The following is a 17716-nucleotide window of genomic DNA, read 5'->3' as shown; positions in this document are numbered from 1 at the left end:
CATACAATGTCCTCTGGGAAGCAATAAAAGCCATATTAATCTGTAGGGATGCTCCTGTTTTATCTGGCACTGCATTCAAAAAACGCACACACATAGAGGCACACTTTTAGACACCATGTTGTCGTGACTGCACTGCCTGTGGGGCACTGATTAGAGACTAAAATAAGGACTAAGAGTTGTCGATGGCGGACAAAATGCACACATGCACCATATTCAGTCTGCTTTTTTATCTTCGCCTGCACACTGACATTTGCACAATGCACGTGAAAGCTGCAGGGTTAGGTCACACACATCTACACACATGACCACCTCCACCTGGGATCCCCTCCTGGCTGTCAGTCAGTTTAATTGCCAGCATTGGCAGAACACATCATGCTGTGGTAATCTAAGTAGAGCGAATAAGAGGGCTTGCCACAGGAAACCACCAGGCATCACACACAGGAGTTCAAAGCCTCAGGATATGATAGATGAACGGATAGCAGAGCCTTTGTGAGGCATGCAGACAGGGACGGGGGACAGAGAGGAAGAGGAGGTGAGAGTATAAAGGAAGAGGACGAGGCTGGAAGCACAGAGGAGAAAGTGAAAGCAAGGCTGTAGATGGACGAGATGTGGGGAAGAAGGTGTGGTGATGCAAGGGGAGATACTACTTAATGTGGCTGGACACAGGGAGGGTAAGATGATAAGATGAATGCCTTAACTACAGCTGCATCTGCATTCTCACAAGTTCAATTAACCAGTTAAAGATTCATATTAATAACATTTGATCACTCTCAAAGACTTTTAATTTCAATAATGGATCCACTAAAGAAGATATCTCCTACTTCACTGCAAAGTCTATTCCCACTGTACAAGTATGTGCACTGGATGTTTCAAATCTCCACATCTCACATCTTAAGATCAATGCCAATAAACTCCTAATAAAACTCGTAATAAAACACTAGAACTCAAAATATGCCCCTGCCAAGCTATATACACTGCTTTTAAAGTCCAACAGATTTGCGATCACTTCTAAATGTATTGTAATATCTACAAAGTAACACCATAAAAGTTTAATGTGTCTGCATTAAAAGCCATTGTCCCCAGACAGTTCTTGCACCTAGGTGCTACAATGGTCTTGTGTTATTAGATACAGTATATCAAATGCAATATAGCCCTGTGAAGGTGTAGATCAATTCACTGATGCACAAAAGCCCACAGCAACACCTTGAACGTGGCCTAACTCCACAAGAGAAACACAAACTTGGCAACCCTGACTTCAACACTTCTTCATGCTAATTTAGCATTCAGCAAAAATGCTAAACTACTGTATTCAAGAGGAATTATAAAGTCAGCAAACTGACTCATAATGTCCATCATACAGAAAATAGTTACTGAATGTTTGGTACCAATAGCTACGATTAGATACCGTAACTTCAATATCACACCAGACCAAGTAAGACTTAGCAGCAAAACTATTTAACATAATAAACTGAGTAACAGCATGTTGCATTTCTTATTAATTAAAATGCTTCACAATGACGATTAAAAAGCGACTTCACTTTGAATGCTTGGTCGCCACAAGCCAGTTATCCCTGTGGTAACTTTTCTGAAACCTCCTGCTTAAAATCCAAAAGTCAGAGGATGACAACAGTGGCGTAGAGTGGTTGTGATGGGTCCTGGTGCAAGCTAGTTACTTGTTATGAAGCATGCACATTATTGACATATGTATAAATTGACATCATTACAGCTTCCCAAAGGTGAAGCCAAAACATTATGATTGCCCCCTGATGGCTGGCTGCACTACAGGTCATAAACCCTTCAGTTTAATAGAGAGGACATGGGCCAAACTAAAACATCAAACCACACGTCAAATATTCTGAATGAATGCATTTTTTAGTTTATTTATAGTTTTAATGGTCTATTTAGAACTACTTTGATCACAGGTATATTACTGAGGTGGAAATCTGAATCATTTGATCTTACAAATTACAAAAGGCCTTCTCTCTCTACGGGTCCCCCCACCTTACAGGCTCCAGTGAAACTGTACTGCGGGCAGTAGCTATATTTATGCCCCTGGATGACAAGAGATGTTTGTTAGGGTGTTTACCATAATCTGTCATACAGAAATCCAATTCAGATGTCGAAGTAATGCGGCAGTCGTTTGTCAGGGTATCAGTCTTTGTCATCGTGAATCTACAGGACCATCAGACAAACTGAGCAGCTAATCTAAATATTACAGGGTTATGAAGTGGACACTCCCATCACAGATGTTTTATTGAATTAGGCCTCACTGGGATTACCCAGTAATTAGATGAGTGTGTCTCTTGTGTTCAGCAGTGTTTTCCTTCCAACATCTCGCTAGGAACATTTTCATATTGTATAAAACGCAGAGGCTACATTCAATATGCAGTATATCAAGTATAAAACACTGAAAATGAGTAGAGCTTTGACTCACTGGGTCTCCTGAATGGATCCGGCTACACAGTGGAAACGCTCAGGCACTGTTTTCCATTCCTTGGCCATTTTCACCATGCCCCCAGCGTCCAGCACTCCATAGCCAAACAGGTGGTTGAACTCCAGGCCGACGCCATTCCTCCTCCACTGGTGGACCTCATCGTGGAGCTGGTTCCTCTTGGAGGTCAGGACTGACAGATGCTGCATGTCTCTCCATGTCAGGTTAGGGCTGAGGCGGAAAAACAGGCACCAGCGTATAACAGGAGACAGAAAGGGGAATAAGGGAAGGATCGAGTAATGGAGGAGAGACAATAGTGTAAGTTAGAAAAAGTGGGCAGGCTGGCAGGAAACTTTTACACTGACACTGCTGGGTTGCATGAATGGGGGGCAATTTTTAAACCCAATTACATCATAGTTTAACTTTAAATTGTTTTTAAAATTAAGATTAAATCTAAACCTCTTTATTAGTTTTTACTCTAAATCTGGATGAAATATATTTCTGTTTCTGCCTTTTTTTTTAGATGGATTGAGCAAAATAATCAAGTTCCTGCAAAAAAGTTAAGGGACAGACTCAACCCAATTGAGTTGTATGGTGTGTCTCTTCTTTCTTTCACTCCAGCTGATTAATTAAAACAGTTAACCTATCACTGCCTCTTTTTTCCTGCTGCTGTCCTTTTTTTTTTTTTTTTTTAATCTTCAACTATTCGGCCATATTGCTCCATTAATTCAGCCAACAAATTCTTCTCGAAGGAGGAGAAATTAAAACTTCTCTGCCATCAGGAGTAGACTATCTAACTATTAAACTAGCTAGCAATGTAACATTTTGATGCAGCTAAAAGTTAATAGTTTTCTCTTGTCCTTTATACATTATTTTTATTTAGGTCAGTCAACATATTCTGTCTGAATAATATGGTGGGCATCAATAAACTTGGATTTACTAAACTGAGATTAGTTTATACTTATGCAGCAGACCTCTGCTTAATTTTAAATCTGGATTTACTCATTTTAAACCTAATTTTGCTCAACTCTAATTAAAACTCATTTTAGAATAAATCGATCTTTCTTGGTACAACACAGTCTTAAAGTTTAGCACAAACACTAAAACAATTCTGACTGTTTTGTTTTAATTACATGCATTTACTTATCTAAACATAATAGTGACTGTACTTGGAGGCAGATGGTAGCCTTTGTTTGTGTCTCCCTCTGCTATCTTGGCTGTGTGTAGCGACAGCTTTGCTCTGGCTGACTCACTGACTCCTGCCGTTGCACGATTCAAGTGTGTTTGGGCAGTAAAAAGGCCGTGCACTCGTCCTAACAGCCTCGTGGGTTATTTGCCGCCGGACAGAGTGAGCATCCGCTCCTCCCGACAGCAACATCATTATTGTGTGTGCAAAGCAAACAGTGTCTCTTTACTCAGCTCCACTAGCTGGTGTCAGTTAATGGCAGGAGAATCTTGTCAGCCCTTAATGTGGGAAATGAAGCATCTGAGGGAAAGCGAAGGCTCTCCTCTGGGATTTGAGAAGCAGTAATTCTCCAGGTTTTACATTTGTCATACTCGTTTAATTATGTGTGGGAGTATTTACTTAAGTCTCATATGTTTTCAATTATTTTCTGATCCACAAGGAAAAATCTGTTCTGAATTCACAAGGATTAAATAAACTCCAACTTGCACCACAGTGCTAATATGACATGATTAACAGATTTTTGTTGTAAACATCAATAAAAGAAGGTTTGGTATCACCATTAGCCTACAGAACGGAGCTGAGATAATTTAGTACTGCACTGTGTTTCATCATTCACCACAGTGTCTCTACGACATGCATACAGGAAGTGTACAAATAAATAAAACATAAGCGCTGAGCCCATTTTAACAGTATATGAAGTGCATTTTTTTAGCTTTGTACTGAGATATAAAGAGCACTGATCCAAATAAGATTAGTGTCCTTGGCACAAGCATATAGAGTCTGCACTTTGTGGGCGACAGAATAAGCGCTGCTTTACTTTCCATTTGACTTATGTTTGTGATAAATAAGCAGTGCTGTGAGAGAAATGATTTGTGCTTTTATGGAGTTCAGATACGGAAGGAGAAAAGTAAAATAAACTATATGAGAATGGAGACTGACAGAGGAAGTCAAAGACATCAGTGCAATATAAAAGCTAAAATAAGAGCTCATAAATGAATGGCATAAAAACAGTGCTCCATCAAATCAAAGATTATCCAAATCTGATGGTTGAAAGTATGTCATTTTGAAATTATACCCTCTGACCAGCACTTTGTTCAGCAGAGATGAGTCAAGTAACGTAATATTCATACAGAATAATTGAATAATGTTTTATACAGACAGTCCATCATAATCAATAATCACAGTTATCGCAGCAGAATACATACTTAGCTTCAAGAGCCAGAGCAAAGACACCAGCTGCCTCTGGAGCTGCTGCTGATGTTCCAGAGTGACGCAGCGTGCAGTTCCCGTACAGGTCTGTGGTGGCCTGAAATAACCAAATCACAGGAACAAAAGAACAAGATAATGCTTTTTTTAAAATCACATACTGTGCTGGAATGATTGGGGTGGGGAGGGGGCTGAACATTATGTTTCATTTTTCTAAGAAGCAAGTCTCTGCTTGGTGTTATTAATGTTTTCTTTGCGTCCTACTCTATATTTAGAGCAAAAATTCTACAAGCAGTACAAGTAATATAATACTTGATTGGTACAATTCACAAGACAAGTGTGCAAAGATGTTAACTAACTCAGGCTTTAAATATATAATCTTGTGGAAACAATGGACATGTCCGCAGTAAATTAAATCGTTTTGCTTTATGTGTGTTTTTGAACAAAGATAGAAATGGATTAATAAGAGATTGTGCACTGGCTGAACTGTTATACAAACACATCAGCAGACAAGCTATGTTTACAGTCAATCAATAAGCATAGTTTAATTTGGTGCTTAATTAGAAATGATAACAGATTGACTGAAATTAGAAGGGAAACCCTGGGGAAGATCCGTGGCTCTGTCAACAGCCAAAGGTGATTTGCATAATCACAAACACAAACGCTGCTGCCTTGGTACGCTGGGAAATTCTTCTGACGCACAACCAAGCTATAGAATCTCTCTCTACATACTCGATCCGTGCATGCTTAGATTTAACATTGACCATCAAGGTCAGGCATTTGTCCGCAGCGAAAAAGGAAGTAAACATCGTCTGTTGTGCGTCAGATGTCTGTCTTTTCAAAGATGATGTTTGCTCTCCTGGTCTGTTTGATTCTGGTGACTCACCCACTCCTTGTTTCAGGGATCACCCACAGGTGACACAGTTCTCCAGGTAAATGCTCGAACAGCCGTGATCAGCCCATTTGTGTATGCTAAGAACGGTCATTATATTCACTTTGGTGTCTCACTTGTTCATTTTGCTAATATTTCTTCCATTCATACAGGAAAAAAAACTATAGTAAAGCACTTTGGTGAAGATAAACCCTTCACTAATGGTTTCCCTTGTTATCATAATAAATAAAGGAGGACAGTGAGTCAATAAAAATCTTTTCCTATTTCTTTTATGCCTTAAATGTCACGTTCAACACAGTAGTGGCTGCTCTGAGCATCTTACAGCAAAATGATGCATCAGAATGTCCAGGAAGGTAATCAGAAAAGAGCTATTCCTCCACCTGAGCCTCCATTTTTCACAACCAGCCGGCAATTACAGCATAACAGCTTCTCAGGTTTGATCCCTGGTCTCATCCAATCTCCTGAAAGGCCTGGGATATACTGTCTGCTGGGCAAACTGAAAAGAAGCTATTTGCAGTTGAATCTATGAATGAGGACATACCTTTGAAAGATATAAAATGGGCAAATACTGAGTTGTCTTTGAATGCTAAAAGTGCACACACCTACTGAAATAAACAACTCCGCGGGCCGTGGAAAGTCATATAACTTGATAAACACTCACAACGCCAGCCTCTGGGTTCCTCTTGCGTCCATTGCTGAAGGTGGATGCCAGGGTGGAGGAGCAGCTCTCATCGTACAGGGCGGTGCGTCCGTCATTGATGGCTGAGTTGATGGAGATCGTCCACATGCTCGAGGCATAACCATCGCAGTTGCAGTCGTCATAGCTACCGCCATCTCCTGATGCCCACACGTAGATGCTGCCTTTTCCTCCACGGCCCTAAAACAACATTATCATCATCATCATCATCCAAGTGAAGTGAAAATATGTCACAGTTCTGCTTATTACTAGTGGGACTTGCATGGGTGAAATGAGAACTGGGAATTTGGGAATTTCACTTTGTTATTTCACTTGACTATACAGTAGGTGTCAGTGTACTAATTATGGACATAATCAAACTACATAAAATCCAAATGATAAAAGATGGAATCAGAATTATACAGCTAGTAAGACAGATAGAGAAAATGAAAATGTGTCAAAATGTTAAGGGGAGTATTTTCAGCAAATAGGTCGAGGTCTCAAACACATATTATTTAGGAAACAAGCAAACATTCAAAGCTGAACATATTATTACACTGCTTTAATCACTTTGTTGGTTCCCAATGCAACTTTTGCACAGTCCTGTTCTGACACAGGTGCACAGTAAGTTCTGACATGCTCTCAACAAGGGTGGTAGAAACGAGCTTCAAATAACGCACAGGAGTACAACAGTTTTTCGTTCTCCTTTTTTAATACTGTACTTCTATTCTTTACTTCAGTATCTTTTCGAGCCAATAATTTACTTTTTATTTCACTGATTTTGCCATTAATGGCTTTGTTAGAAAGTCTGCTCTACATGTGGGGCAAACGTTAGCATTAATTTTTCATGTATAATGTTAAACTTTGATGTTATTGACATTAACTTATCTTGTACTAGTGTTCTGTCTGACTTTAAATGTGTGCTTTAGAAAACACTTAATGTAATGCAAACCTCAATGTTAACATTACTTTCATAAGTGCAGTACACTCTAAAAAAAAGTATTAAAATGGACAGTAATTTGTACTTGGAACACCTTATCAAGCCCTTGAGTTAACTTGAATAGGGTAAAGGTAATTTTCACATTTACTTGTGTCATTTTTTCAGTCCAGTCCAGTCATATCTGGACTTAGATCAAGCTGGTGAGGATGCTTTTTGTCACCCTGGTCCTGCTCTGAGGAACAAGTTTATTGAATGTGAGGTGGGCTCACATTCAATAAACCGAAAATTTGTCCAGAGTTATGATAAGCTACTGTGTTTAAAATGGGTAGACAGGAAAAGAAGAACAACAGCAAACTAGAGATGTACCGGATGTCATTTCTTTTACATCCAAAGCTTTGATTGAGGTTTTTGAATGAAGCTTCAGTCATCATATCTTATGATGCTGTCATCCTAAAAAAAAAAGTCTTCTGATAAAATGCTCAATTTGAATGAAGTGATTCACTGGAGTTATTTGAAATGTTTGGATCACACAAGTCAGAATCAATCCCTATGAACTCTACTTAGTGTATAATACTAATAATAGTTAGTGTAACTGTGCAGAAATACCAGGTTTAAAAAGAATGAATATGCAAAAAAAAAAAAAAAAAACTGATAAAAATTACAGAAGTCAATGTTATAAACAAAGCTTTGAAGCTTAAAATTATTCAGTACAGCATGATAGCAGATTTCTCTATACAATACAATCATACAGAATTTACACAAAATATAGCATTAATACAAAAGACAGCACGCATTTGAGTTCTAAACTGATCCACAGCCTCTTGCCTGCTAACTAGTATTAAAGACAATCTTCTTCCAGAGTGAAACAAATAAGACAAATGTCTGCTTCTAATATTTTATGCATGCATTTTGTCATGCCCACCAGCCTGTTTTGTTATAAATAACATCACATTGCTTCTGTCTGACTTCTCCAATTAAGTGTATTTCCCCTCAGTGAGCCATAAAATTTGAAATAAACCATTATAATAATGATATGGGTAATACTAATGATTCGTATAACAACAAATGAACAATTAACATCATTAAAAAGTTGCAGTATCAAAATAAATTTAAAGATGACATGTTTTGGTACTGATTCTATTAGCTTGAGTTTCTCACATCATTCCGTTGCTGATGACAAAAACTTGAACATCTTTCATCAGACACACAGAAATGCCTAAAGGAAAAATTCTGAATTGAGAAACGTAACTTACATTTTTATATTCACTGAACTCTTGAAAAGAACTGGTAACAAACAGGGACACACAAGCATACGTGGTCTTAATAAAGCCTTGCTCGCTGCAGCATTGTGAACACATCACAACCATTCTACCTCTTTTATGAAAAAAATGAAACAATTTTATGTCCTCTCTGTACCTCCGTTTTGCAGTGGAACATAATACCTTCTGTAAATTCAAACACAGAGTAAATGTCATCTTTGTTGCTGATAGAGTGCCTTGAAACATGAAACATTCGCCTTGTAGCTCCACGCAGAGAGCATCCTCTTCACCAAATGCTGCACCTGTTTCTACAAAAGGCAGAGCGTTTCCCCACAGAACAAAGGAACAAGTGGAGGAGGACTGGCATGTCCTTCCTTTCACGATGCTTATTTATGCTGCTCTCTATTTGAATAGCAAAGATAGGTTTGAGCATCGCCGAGCTCACCTATGAGCTTCAGGCCCGCTGCCTGCTGTCTCCTGCACAAGCCAAACAAAGTGCTTTAATTTTTGCACAGCACACAGTCATTTACTTCCATTATCGCCGGCAATTTGCAAAAACACATAGTCATGTTTAAGATGCAGACTTGAAAGGCACTCTGCCTCGATTGTTAATGTGACATAATACGCTTCTTAATTTTAAATATTGCTTTTTTTGCACAGTGCACATCATATTCAGCCTACACAGCAGCTTATATAAGTGATCATTAGAATGTAAGAGGCAGATAGCAGAGTGGCTGCTTGATTAGTTGTGTTTACATGATCAGAGATTACAGTCAGCTTGGCTCCTACTCAGCTACCCTGCCGGATACCGGGTCATTTCAGAGCAACCCACACCTGCCTGCACACGGTGCATGATGATTAATCAAGCAAGTAATTGGCAGTGGCACTGTAGCTTGGCAACTCTGCATGTGTGTGTGTGTGTGTGTGTGTGTGTGTCCAAGAATACTGCCCTTCAACCAGAGGGCCTCTGTTTAAGCCCCCATTGGCAGACCTTAGAGAGTTTTCACCTTGCTGAAGTGTCCTTGAGCAAGACCAGAATGCCTAATCAGCTCCAGAAGCCCCGAAATTCCTCTCTGACTTTTTAGGTGGTTAATTAATGAGAGAATATTCTTGTGCAGTTGAAAGTAGTAACACAAATTAAAGATGCTATGATGGATTGGCTGCCTGATCTAAAGTGGCTGTTTGTAAGATCAGCAACAACACAGAGCAACCTTGGTGTGTAAACCTCTCATCATCTTTGTATTGGTACTTTGTGTAGAATACAGTAGAGAAGGGTTTTACTGTTCCCAAGGGCCAATTTGGTTTTCAGACATCAGTCAAATAAAAAGAATTAAGATGAATAAGAGACTACAACCATGCAAGTAAAATGCTCACAACGACAATGCTATGCTGATCTTAGGCAGAGTATATTTACCATCTTACTATCCTCATGCTTGAGCCATAATCAAATGTTAGAGAGCACAATGGCTTGTTAATATATGCAAATTAACACAAAACACAAAGTACAACTTAAGATGATTGGAAAAATTGGAAACTGGAATTTAGGGTGGGCTCACATCAGCCTTTTTTGAGAATGGCTGAGGCAAACCTTGAGCCGTTTACCCCCTTAAAGGGATAGTTCACCCATAAATGTAAATGCAGTCTATATCTACTCACCCTAATGCCGACTTAGGGTCAAGTTTTCTTTAGACCACAAAACACTGCTGGAGTTTCACAGAAAATCAGTGTTGCAGAATCTCCCAAATGAATTAAGTGAATGATGACCAGGTGTCTGGGTGTGTGGTGTGACAGTGTGTACAGGCATGTTTGGGCTTTAGGAGACTTGGATTATGGCAACTAGCAGTATGGAGGCATTTTATGTCTGTGAAAAATATTTTTCGCAATCCATTCAGTGACCAGCATCCATCCAAAAGGCCGACATTCCTTTGTCTGGTGTAGTTACAAGCAACAGACAGCAGTGAGAAGAAGTCAAAAACCAGTGACTCCTATCACATTCACAGTTTTAAACAAGCCAAATATTGACATAAAAAGCCAAAAGAATGAAAGACTTAATATCCTTTTTAGTGCCACCTTAAGGGAGGTAAAACCTCCACCCAACGGAAGCAAATCAAACTCACTTAAACTGTAAACGCTTAATTAACACAAGTGGCAGAGATCATCTAAATTTACACCACTTCCTTTTTGGCACTCTTGCACATTAAACCCTCAGCACAGCTGGGGTGACGTTGCCTTACCTTGTTGACGCCGTCAGCCATCGCCTGTAACGTGAGCTCTCGAGGTCCATCCACTGTCTTGCCATCATCAGTTGGTCCCCAGCTAGCGCTATAGATGTCAATAACCTGGGGCATGTGGCTGATGGATGATGCCTCGATGATGTCAGTCATAAAGGGCTGGTCCAACATCCTGATACCTGAAGGAGCAACAGCTTCATATGAATCTGACATTAAAAATCTGGCTGCTACTGGTTTATCATTAATGCTGCGGGAACACAGTGTGGTTTAGGTAGCTATAAATGGGTGATTTATAAAAAGCATGGTTTACACAGGTTTTCAGAGTGTCATACACTATAGCATATAAACCTTTGACAATATCCAATACTCATTTCTTATTTCTACTGTGTTAGTCTCAGAGTAAATTTCAAGCAAAATCTATATGAAACACATAAACAGGATTAATGGTGTTGTCTTGTTGCTATGTGGATTCTAAATGACCTCTGCAGTAATTTGCAGTAATTCTGAGTAGAGGTATAACCTTTAAACATGCTTCAATACACATCATTCTTCCACAATGAACTGTTTTACACATGATGCATACAGTATTTCCCACAGAGAGAATTAGCCCTATCATACCTTTGATCCTTTCATCACACCATTATCAGAACTGTAATTTTCTAACGTTGCCATCTGCTCATTGTTATTCGTCTCATTGTCCAAACTGCAGCTTTAATATGACACACACCTGCCACCTTGGAGTTGTAGGCGACTCCCACACCGCAGATGTTGTTGTTGGCTGCCGCAGACACCTCTCCGGCACATCGTGTGCCGTGACTGCAAAAAGCAGAGAATATTTCTAAGAGGATTTGCATGAATTTACATGAATTTACAAAGGATATATTGTGGGTTAAGGTTGAGATAAGATTCTCCAGATTAGATGCAACTCTTGTTTTTGTTGACTTTGTGTCTGACTAGAATGAGAAAATAGGAATGATTTAGCATTTTCTGCAGCCATAAATCAATTAAAATTAGCATAAACACTGTAATTCTGTGACCTGAGGGGCATTAGCTCATAGAAAGGCTGCAAGATTCATCCTTCCATTTATCCATCTGAGTCTGACTGAATATGTTTGCACATATCAGTGTTTTGTGTGCACCATGTGATGTGTGTCTATCTCTCCATCCCTCCGCTCCCCACAGAGACACTGCAGAGAGTCAACCCCTCTCTCCCAGCATGCTTTGCTACAGACAGGCAGCAGCTATTTATAACAACCAGCTGATTAGCCAGCGAGTTGTGCCCGACAGTCAGCAACTGCTACAGTGGCAAACCCAAATACTCCCTCCTCACTCCCACACACAGTCACACACACACACTGATACAGCTGAGCAGATGGAGGCACGGTGGAGGAGGAGAGGCGGAGAAGGAATATATTTCTCTTTGTTCCTCTCCTCGACATGTGTTGCGGTGGCAGTGGATCACCCGGTGTGATTGGGAGATGAGTGGGGCAGATAAAGCGTTATCAGACAGAAGGTCGCCACTGTGAACACTGCGACCCTGAGAGGAGACTAGACTTGTGCCGGTGTTCCTTTATCTACTTTATCTCCTCCAAGTGAGCAGGTAAAAATAGACAGTGTGTTTTCTATTATGTTGTGTTGGACAACAGCTCTGTTTATACTGCACCATTATGTCTTAATGGAACTATGTGGAGAGAAAATCAATAGACGAGAGCTGCCAGACTCTAGGGAGGGCGCACACATGTGCACACTGAGTATGTGTGTATATATAAACAGGGATCGGCTGGCTGAGCTTTACCTGTTGAACCAGTCGTCTGTGTAGCGTGGAAATGGAAACGGGTCATTGCTGCTGAAGTCGTAGCTGGCATCGGCATTCTGGAAGGACCAAATGGACGCATTTACAAAATCAACAACAACATCAAGACGGAAAAACAAAAGGGGACAAAGCACACAGGAGCATTTCATGGTGAAGTGCTGACCTTATCACTGCCTGCTCTGTCATCTGGATGAACCCATTGAGAGTGATTTTGAGGCATAGTTTGCTAGTGTGAAATACTGATAGTTATACACAAGTACATCTAGCTATAACTAACACAATTTCATGGAATATTTTTACATTTTGGGAACTACACTTTTCTTGCAAACAGTTTGATGGGAAAATCAGTACCACTCTAGTTTCTGTACGGTAATATGAAGCTAGAGACCTTTTTCATGGCAGCCATATTGATATGAGACAGTGCAGTAAACACAGGTGTTATCATTGATACTAATTAAGGTCCCATTCCATTTAGTTGTTAGTGCTGGGACAAAGATCTGTTAGTCATCACACTATATTACACATTTTAGCTTCCTTGTACCAGCTCCCAGTTAGTGTTGGAGTTGATTTTAAGATCTTACTGTTGACTTTTAAAGCTCTTCGTGGCTTTTCTCCGTCTTATATGACCTGTAGCCTGAGATCCTCACACATGGACCCAGCTTAGAACTAAAGGTGAAGGAGCATTTGTAGTCAGAGCTATGAAGCGAGCTGCCTGAGGAAATCAGATCAGCAGAATCAGTGACTTTTTTAAACTCTCCTCTAAAAAAAATACTTTTATCAGAGAGCCTTCTCTTATTTTACTTGTTTTTCATTGACTCTTTTTGTAGATTTTATCATGATGACAATTATGGTACATTGTTTTGTTCTTTTTTGTTATGAAGCTACTGCTTTGTGTGAGGCACGTCATAACACGTTTATTATCATTATTGTTATTTAGCCTCTTGTCTCCTGTCTTAGCTTAGCATAGCTTTGCTATGACGGGAAATTGATGCAAAGAGCTGGCCTGGTTTGTCAAAGGGAACAAAATCCTCCTGCCAGCACCTCTGAAGCTTACTAATTAACAAGTTACTGTATATGTTTAATGCATGCAAAAAGGGGAAAAAAAAGAATGACAAGTGGCAGTAACTTTTTAAGAAAATGTCTGGAATATTACTCCACATAAAAAAACATAATTTTTTATCCATTTCAGTTTTTGTATTAATTTAACAACTAAGGTAGAGAACTACAGGAATTACTCCTAAAATCTGTTATTAATGGGTTTTACATTAGATGTATGTGCAGTAAAGTAACACAAGCTTAAGAGTTTTTCATGTTTTGTTTTTTGACATGATGTCAGTAAATACCCCACTCGTTGAGTCACATGACAAATGTACAGCCAAAGTATCATGAGCTTTTGTTGGCCATGGAGCTTATTTTCTGCAGTAATCCAAAATCCAGTGGGAAAATCCCATTGCTGTTTTTGTGGAGGAAACCAGAGCGATGTAACTTCCAGATTGAACAATTGACCTACAAAAATACTTAATTCATGCAGCACTCTATTAGTGAGCCTTACAGGTACTGGTCAGCTGCCAGGCTAGCTGCATCTCCTTGTTTCCAGTCTTTATGCTAAGCCAAGCTAACAAGCATCCAGTATTTACTGTACAGATACAAGACAAGTGTATCAATCTCCTGAAAAAGCATAAAAGGTCAAACTATTCCTTTCATACAACAGACCTACAACAAATACAGGTTGGAACATTTGGTTTTTGTTGAGTCTGTTTCAGATAAGTTGACAGAAACAATCCCCAGCCCAAAATCTAACTACACATCTTTACTCTGCGGCGATACTGAAATAATGTGTGGTCACAGCGGGGATTTCAAGCTGAGAAAATAATGGCCCAATGACTGCAAGCATTTAATTCCACATGGCCAAAAGTAATAGGATCAGAATGAACAGCAGCGGAAAAGCAGAAGAAAAAAAGACGCAGGAGACACATCTGCCAGAGAGACATTAATGCAGCCAACATAATTATAAGAATAGCCATGTCTGAAGACACACACACACACAAACACAGACTTACACACAGCGCGATCTAACAGACATCATTGGGAAAGTCTTTCGCTTATTGCTCTTTCTGTGACACACTTCCACAATGCATTCAGGCTACCGCAGCCTGCTGTGATCTCTCTTTTGCCTGTCACTCATGTTACGTGTGTCTGTTTTGCTCTGTGCGCACAGTAACAGATGCTTTGTGTGATCATGAGTGTGGAGAAGCCACAGCCGTGTTCATTATCCATAGAGCCAAACAGTTCATATCAATCTTGGGACTGCTTCCACCACGCTCGTGCCTGACAGCTCTGCTGGCTGGCATTTAAAGGAGGTGACTCAGTCAGCGACAAAGAGAAAGCAAAACGGCAAAAGCTTTCTGACCCAATGGAGAAACACCATAATTATCACAATGTGAAGCAGGTTACTAGAGGAAAGTAGAAACGCTCACAGTGACTGGTGGTTGCATGTTGAAGTGGCCATAGAGAGAGGTTCAACCCTCTGTAATTGTGATGATAAATAGGAGGTTAAAAGCCATTTCAACTGTTTGTCTAATTTGTGGTAACTCCCTTTCTATCTCCTTCTCTCTTTGTCTTTCTCTCTCTCTGTAGCTGTCAAAGAAGCAAAAAACTAAAACATTTTTATCAGTTGGCACAATATCAGCTAAGTCTAAGAATTGGCTTAATATTGAGATCATTATTCACAGCAAAACATTTGTGAGGAGAGAACAAGACGCTCCCAAACAGGTTTTGTGCTCACGTCAGGTGTGGGAGAGTGTTTTTTTTTTTTTTTTCTTCATTAAATGGAGTGAAAAGTGCTGAGCCTGGTAATAGATGACACAGAGGCATGTCCATGAATCACCTGCTGTGCTTCTAAAGCTCATATCTGCTGCTATCAATCACACTCTGCTCTTCCTCTGGTGTGCTGTGAGCAACCAGGGTCATAATAATGGATCGTGCCCCGTTTCAGCCACCTCACCTTTCCTCAGCAACCCTTGTCCTTATCAGCATCCACTAAGCAAACTGTACTTGAAGGGACAGTTCATCCCAAAATCAAAAATAAATATTGGCCACAGAGATGTCTGCCTTCTCTGTAATGTAATGGGACTGAATGACACAATATGGTGGTCAAAGCGGCAAAAAAATAAATTTGAAAAATTCAAAACCCTCACGGACATGAAGAAAAAATACTTGGCGGGGGGTGTAAGAAGTGGTAATATGAGATAGGATGGCTGGGGTTAGATGGTTAGCATGCTAACTTCAGTACATATCTCTGCAACATGACACATATGTCTTTAACATAACATCAAAATTGGCAATATTTTTTATGTTTGAATATTTTAAACATATTCTTAGAATGTTCCTCCTTTTCAGTGGATCACAACCTGACCCCTGTAGGACTTACAGGAAAGTAGTGTCTCTAACTTTAGATTGCGATGATCATTTTTCACATTTTATTTTACCTTTTATAGACTAAATGATTAATCATGAAAACAATCAACAGATTTATCAATAACGAAAATACTTGTGAGTTGCAGCCCTACTTGATACCTGACTTCTTGCTACATGTTGGTAGTAAAGCAGATTAAAAAGAGGATATCCTCACACATCTCTCTTAGTGCCATTCATCATGTTATCATGGCTGACGTCAACAGTTCATTTGGTGCAGATAACCTCATCTATACTCTAGGAGAGCTGACACAGAATTGCTGTACAATATGACCTTGCTTGAAACACCTTTGCAAGATGCTTTGAAGTAGACATACTTTGAAAGAAAGGTTCAACTTTAAAAAGATTACAGTGAAGACGGATAATGTGCGCCGATAGTTCTACTGGTTGCGAACATCATCTGAAGCCATTAACGTCACAGAATATGATGAGCAGCCAGCAATATAAATCGCTTCAAGGTAATTTTATACCACACTACTCCCTCTCTCATACAAATTCAAACAAAAGCAATATACGAGATGGACTTCACGCTCATATGACATCATAACAAGTTGTCATGGAAACTTCCCAGAGTGTGCAGAGGGAGAGTCACACAAAATAACCAGCCCTGTCTTCTAGAAATTCAGTCAGAATATTACTAAATTATTTTCATAATTATGTGATCGCTGCCTAGAGTATATTCAGAGACAACGTTTCTCTGAATGAATAAAACATAGTTCTCTTCAAGATGAACAAAAACGGTCATCCACTAAAATCTTCCAATATAATACAAGTATTGTCGTGGCTAAACACAATATCAGGTGTTCAGGTGCTGGCAAGCATGGAGATTAAAAAAAGACTACTGCTGTCACCTCATATTAAATACCGTTAGAGGTAGAAAATAAACAAATCAGTATATCTACTATTTTATCAGTAGTAGTATAATAGTGAAATGTGTATATATTATGTATTTATGCAAAAATCATTTGGGATTTGCAGATAAATCTGCCATGAAATTGGCCAACCAAGTTAGAAATTTCTCATCTCAGGACACACACAATCTCACAATTAATTCACCATATCAAAATGTATTTTATGAGCTGTTACAATATGATCATCACACCAAATGGGAACTCTTGAACAACAAAAGGCCCACAATCCAACGCCCATGCATGAACATTTGGTTGCACACAGAGCTCCACAACCACACAATCAATTTGAATCTAACTGGAAGATGTGATGAACCCAAAATGACATTTATTCTAATTTTTTTTTATGTTTTTATTCAGCTGATAGTAGGAGGTCTTTGTGGGTTTGCGAAACACCATGACGACGGTAACAAAACAGGATTTCATACGTGGTGTCTTTCTCTCTAGCACGCGCACTGCTCACGCAAACACACACACTTTAGATCTATGCACAGCATGATCCATCAATCCAGTGGAGTGTGCTCCTGCATCACCACAGCTGAGGCTGCGTGTTATTTTTGGGCCAAGGCTCATCTCTGTTCACAGGCAAGAAACATGCAAAAGCAAACATAGAGGTAAGTGTACACACACATGCACACAGATCAGAAAAAAAAAACACTTCTGCAAGCCACATTTAAAAGGATCACACAGTGTGCACATG

At 39.5% G+C, this 17716-nt stretch overlaps 1 protein-coding gene across 1 annotated transcript in view; it reads right to left on the bottom strand.

Annotated features, from left to right (window-relative positions):
- Nucleotides 1–17716, bottom strand: part of pcsk2 (proprotein convertase subtilisin/kexin type 2) — a 35541-nt gene that overhangs the window by 4614 nt on the left and 13211 nt on the right. Inside the window, exons 6-11 of the mRNA XM_084735348.1 lie at nucleotides 12617–12693; nucleotides 11549–11637; nucleotides 10825–11000; nucleotides 6377–6592; nucleotides 4823–4923; nucleotides 2435–2662 (exon numbers count right to left, since the gene is read on the bottom strand). Coding sequence (XP_084591474.1) covers nucleotides 2435–2662; nucleotides 4823–4923; nucleotides 6377–6592; nucleotides 10825–11000; nucleotides 11549–11637; nucleotides 12617–12693 — 887 coding nt within the window. The remainder of the gene's footprint in view (nucleotides 1–2434; nucleotides 2663–4822; nucleotides 4924–6376; nucleotides 6593–10824; nucleotides 11001–11548; nucleotides 11638–12616; nucleotides 12694–17716) is intronic.

Source organism: Lutjanus erythropterus, chromosome 14 (assembly GCF_056507025.1).
Source record: "Lutjanus erythropterus isolate fLutEry1 chromosome 14, fLutEry1.hap2, whole genome shotgun sequence".
Taxonomy (NCBI): Eukaryota; Metazoa; Chordata; class Actinopteri; order Lutjaniformes; family Lutjanidae; genus Lutjanus; species Lutjanus erythropterus.
Note: the sequence above shows the minus strand (reverse complement) of the source record. Positions and strands in the feature narration are given on the sequence as shown.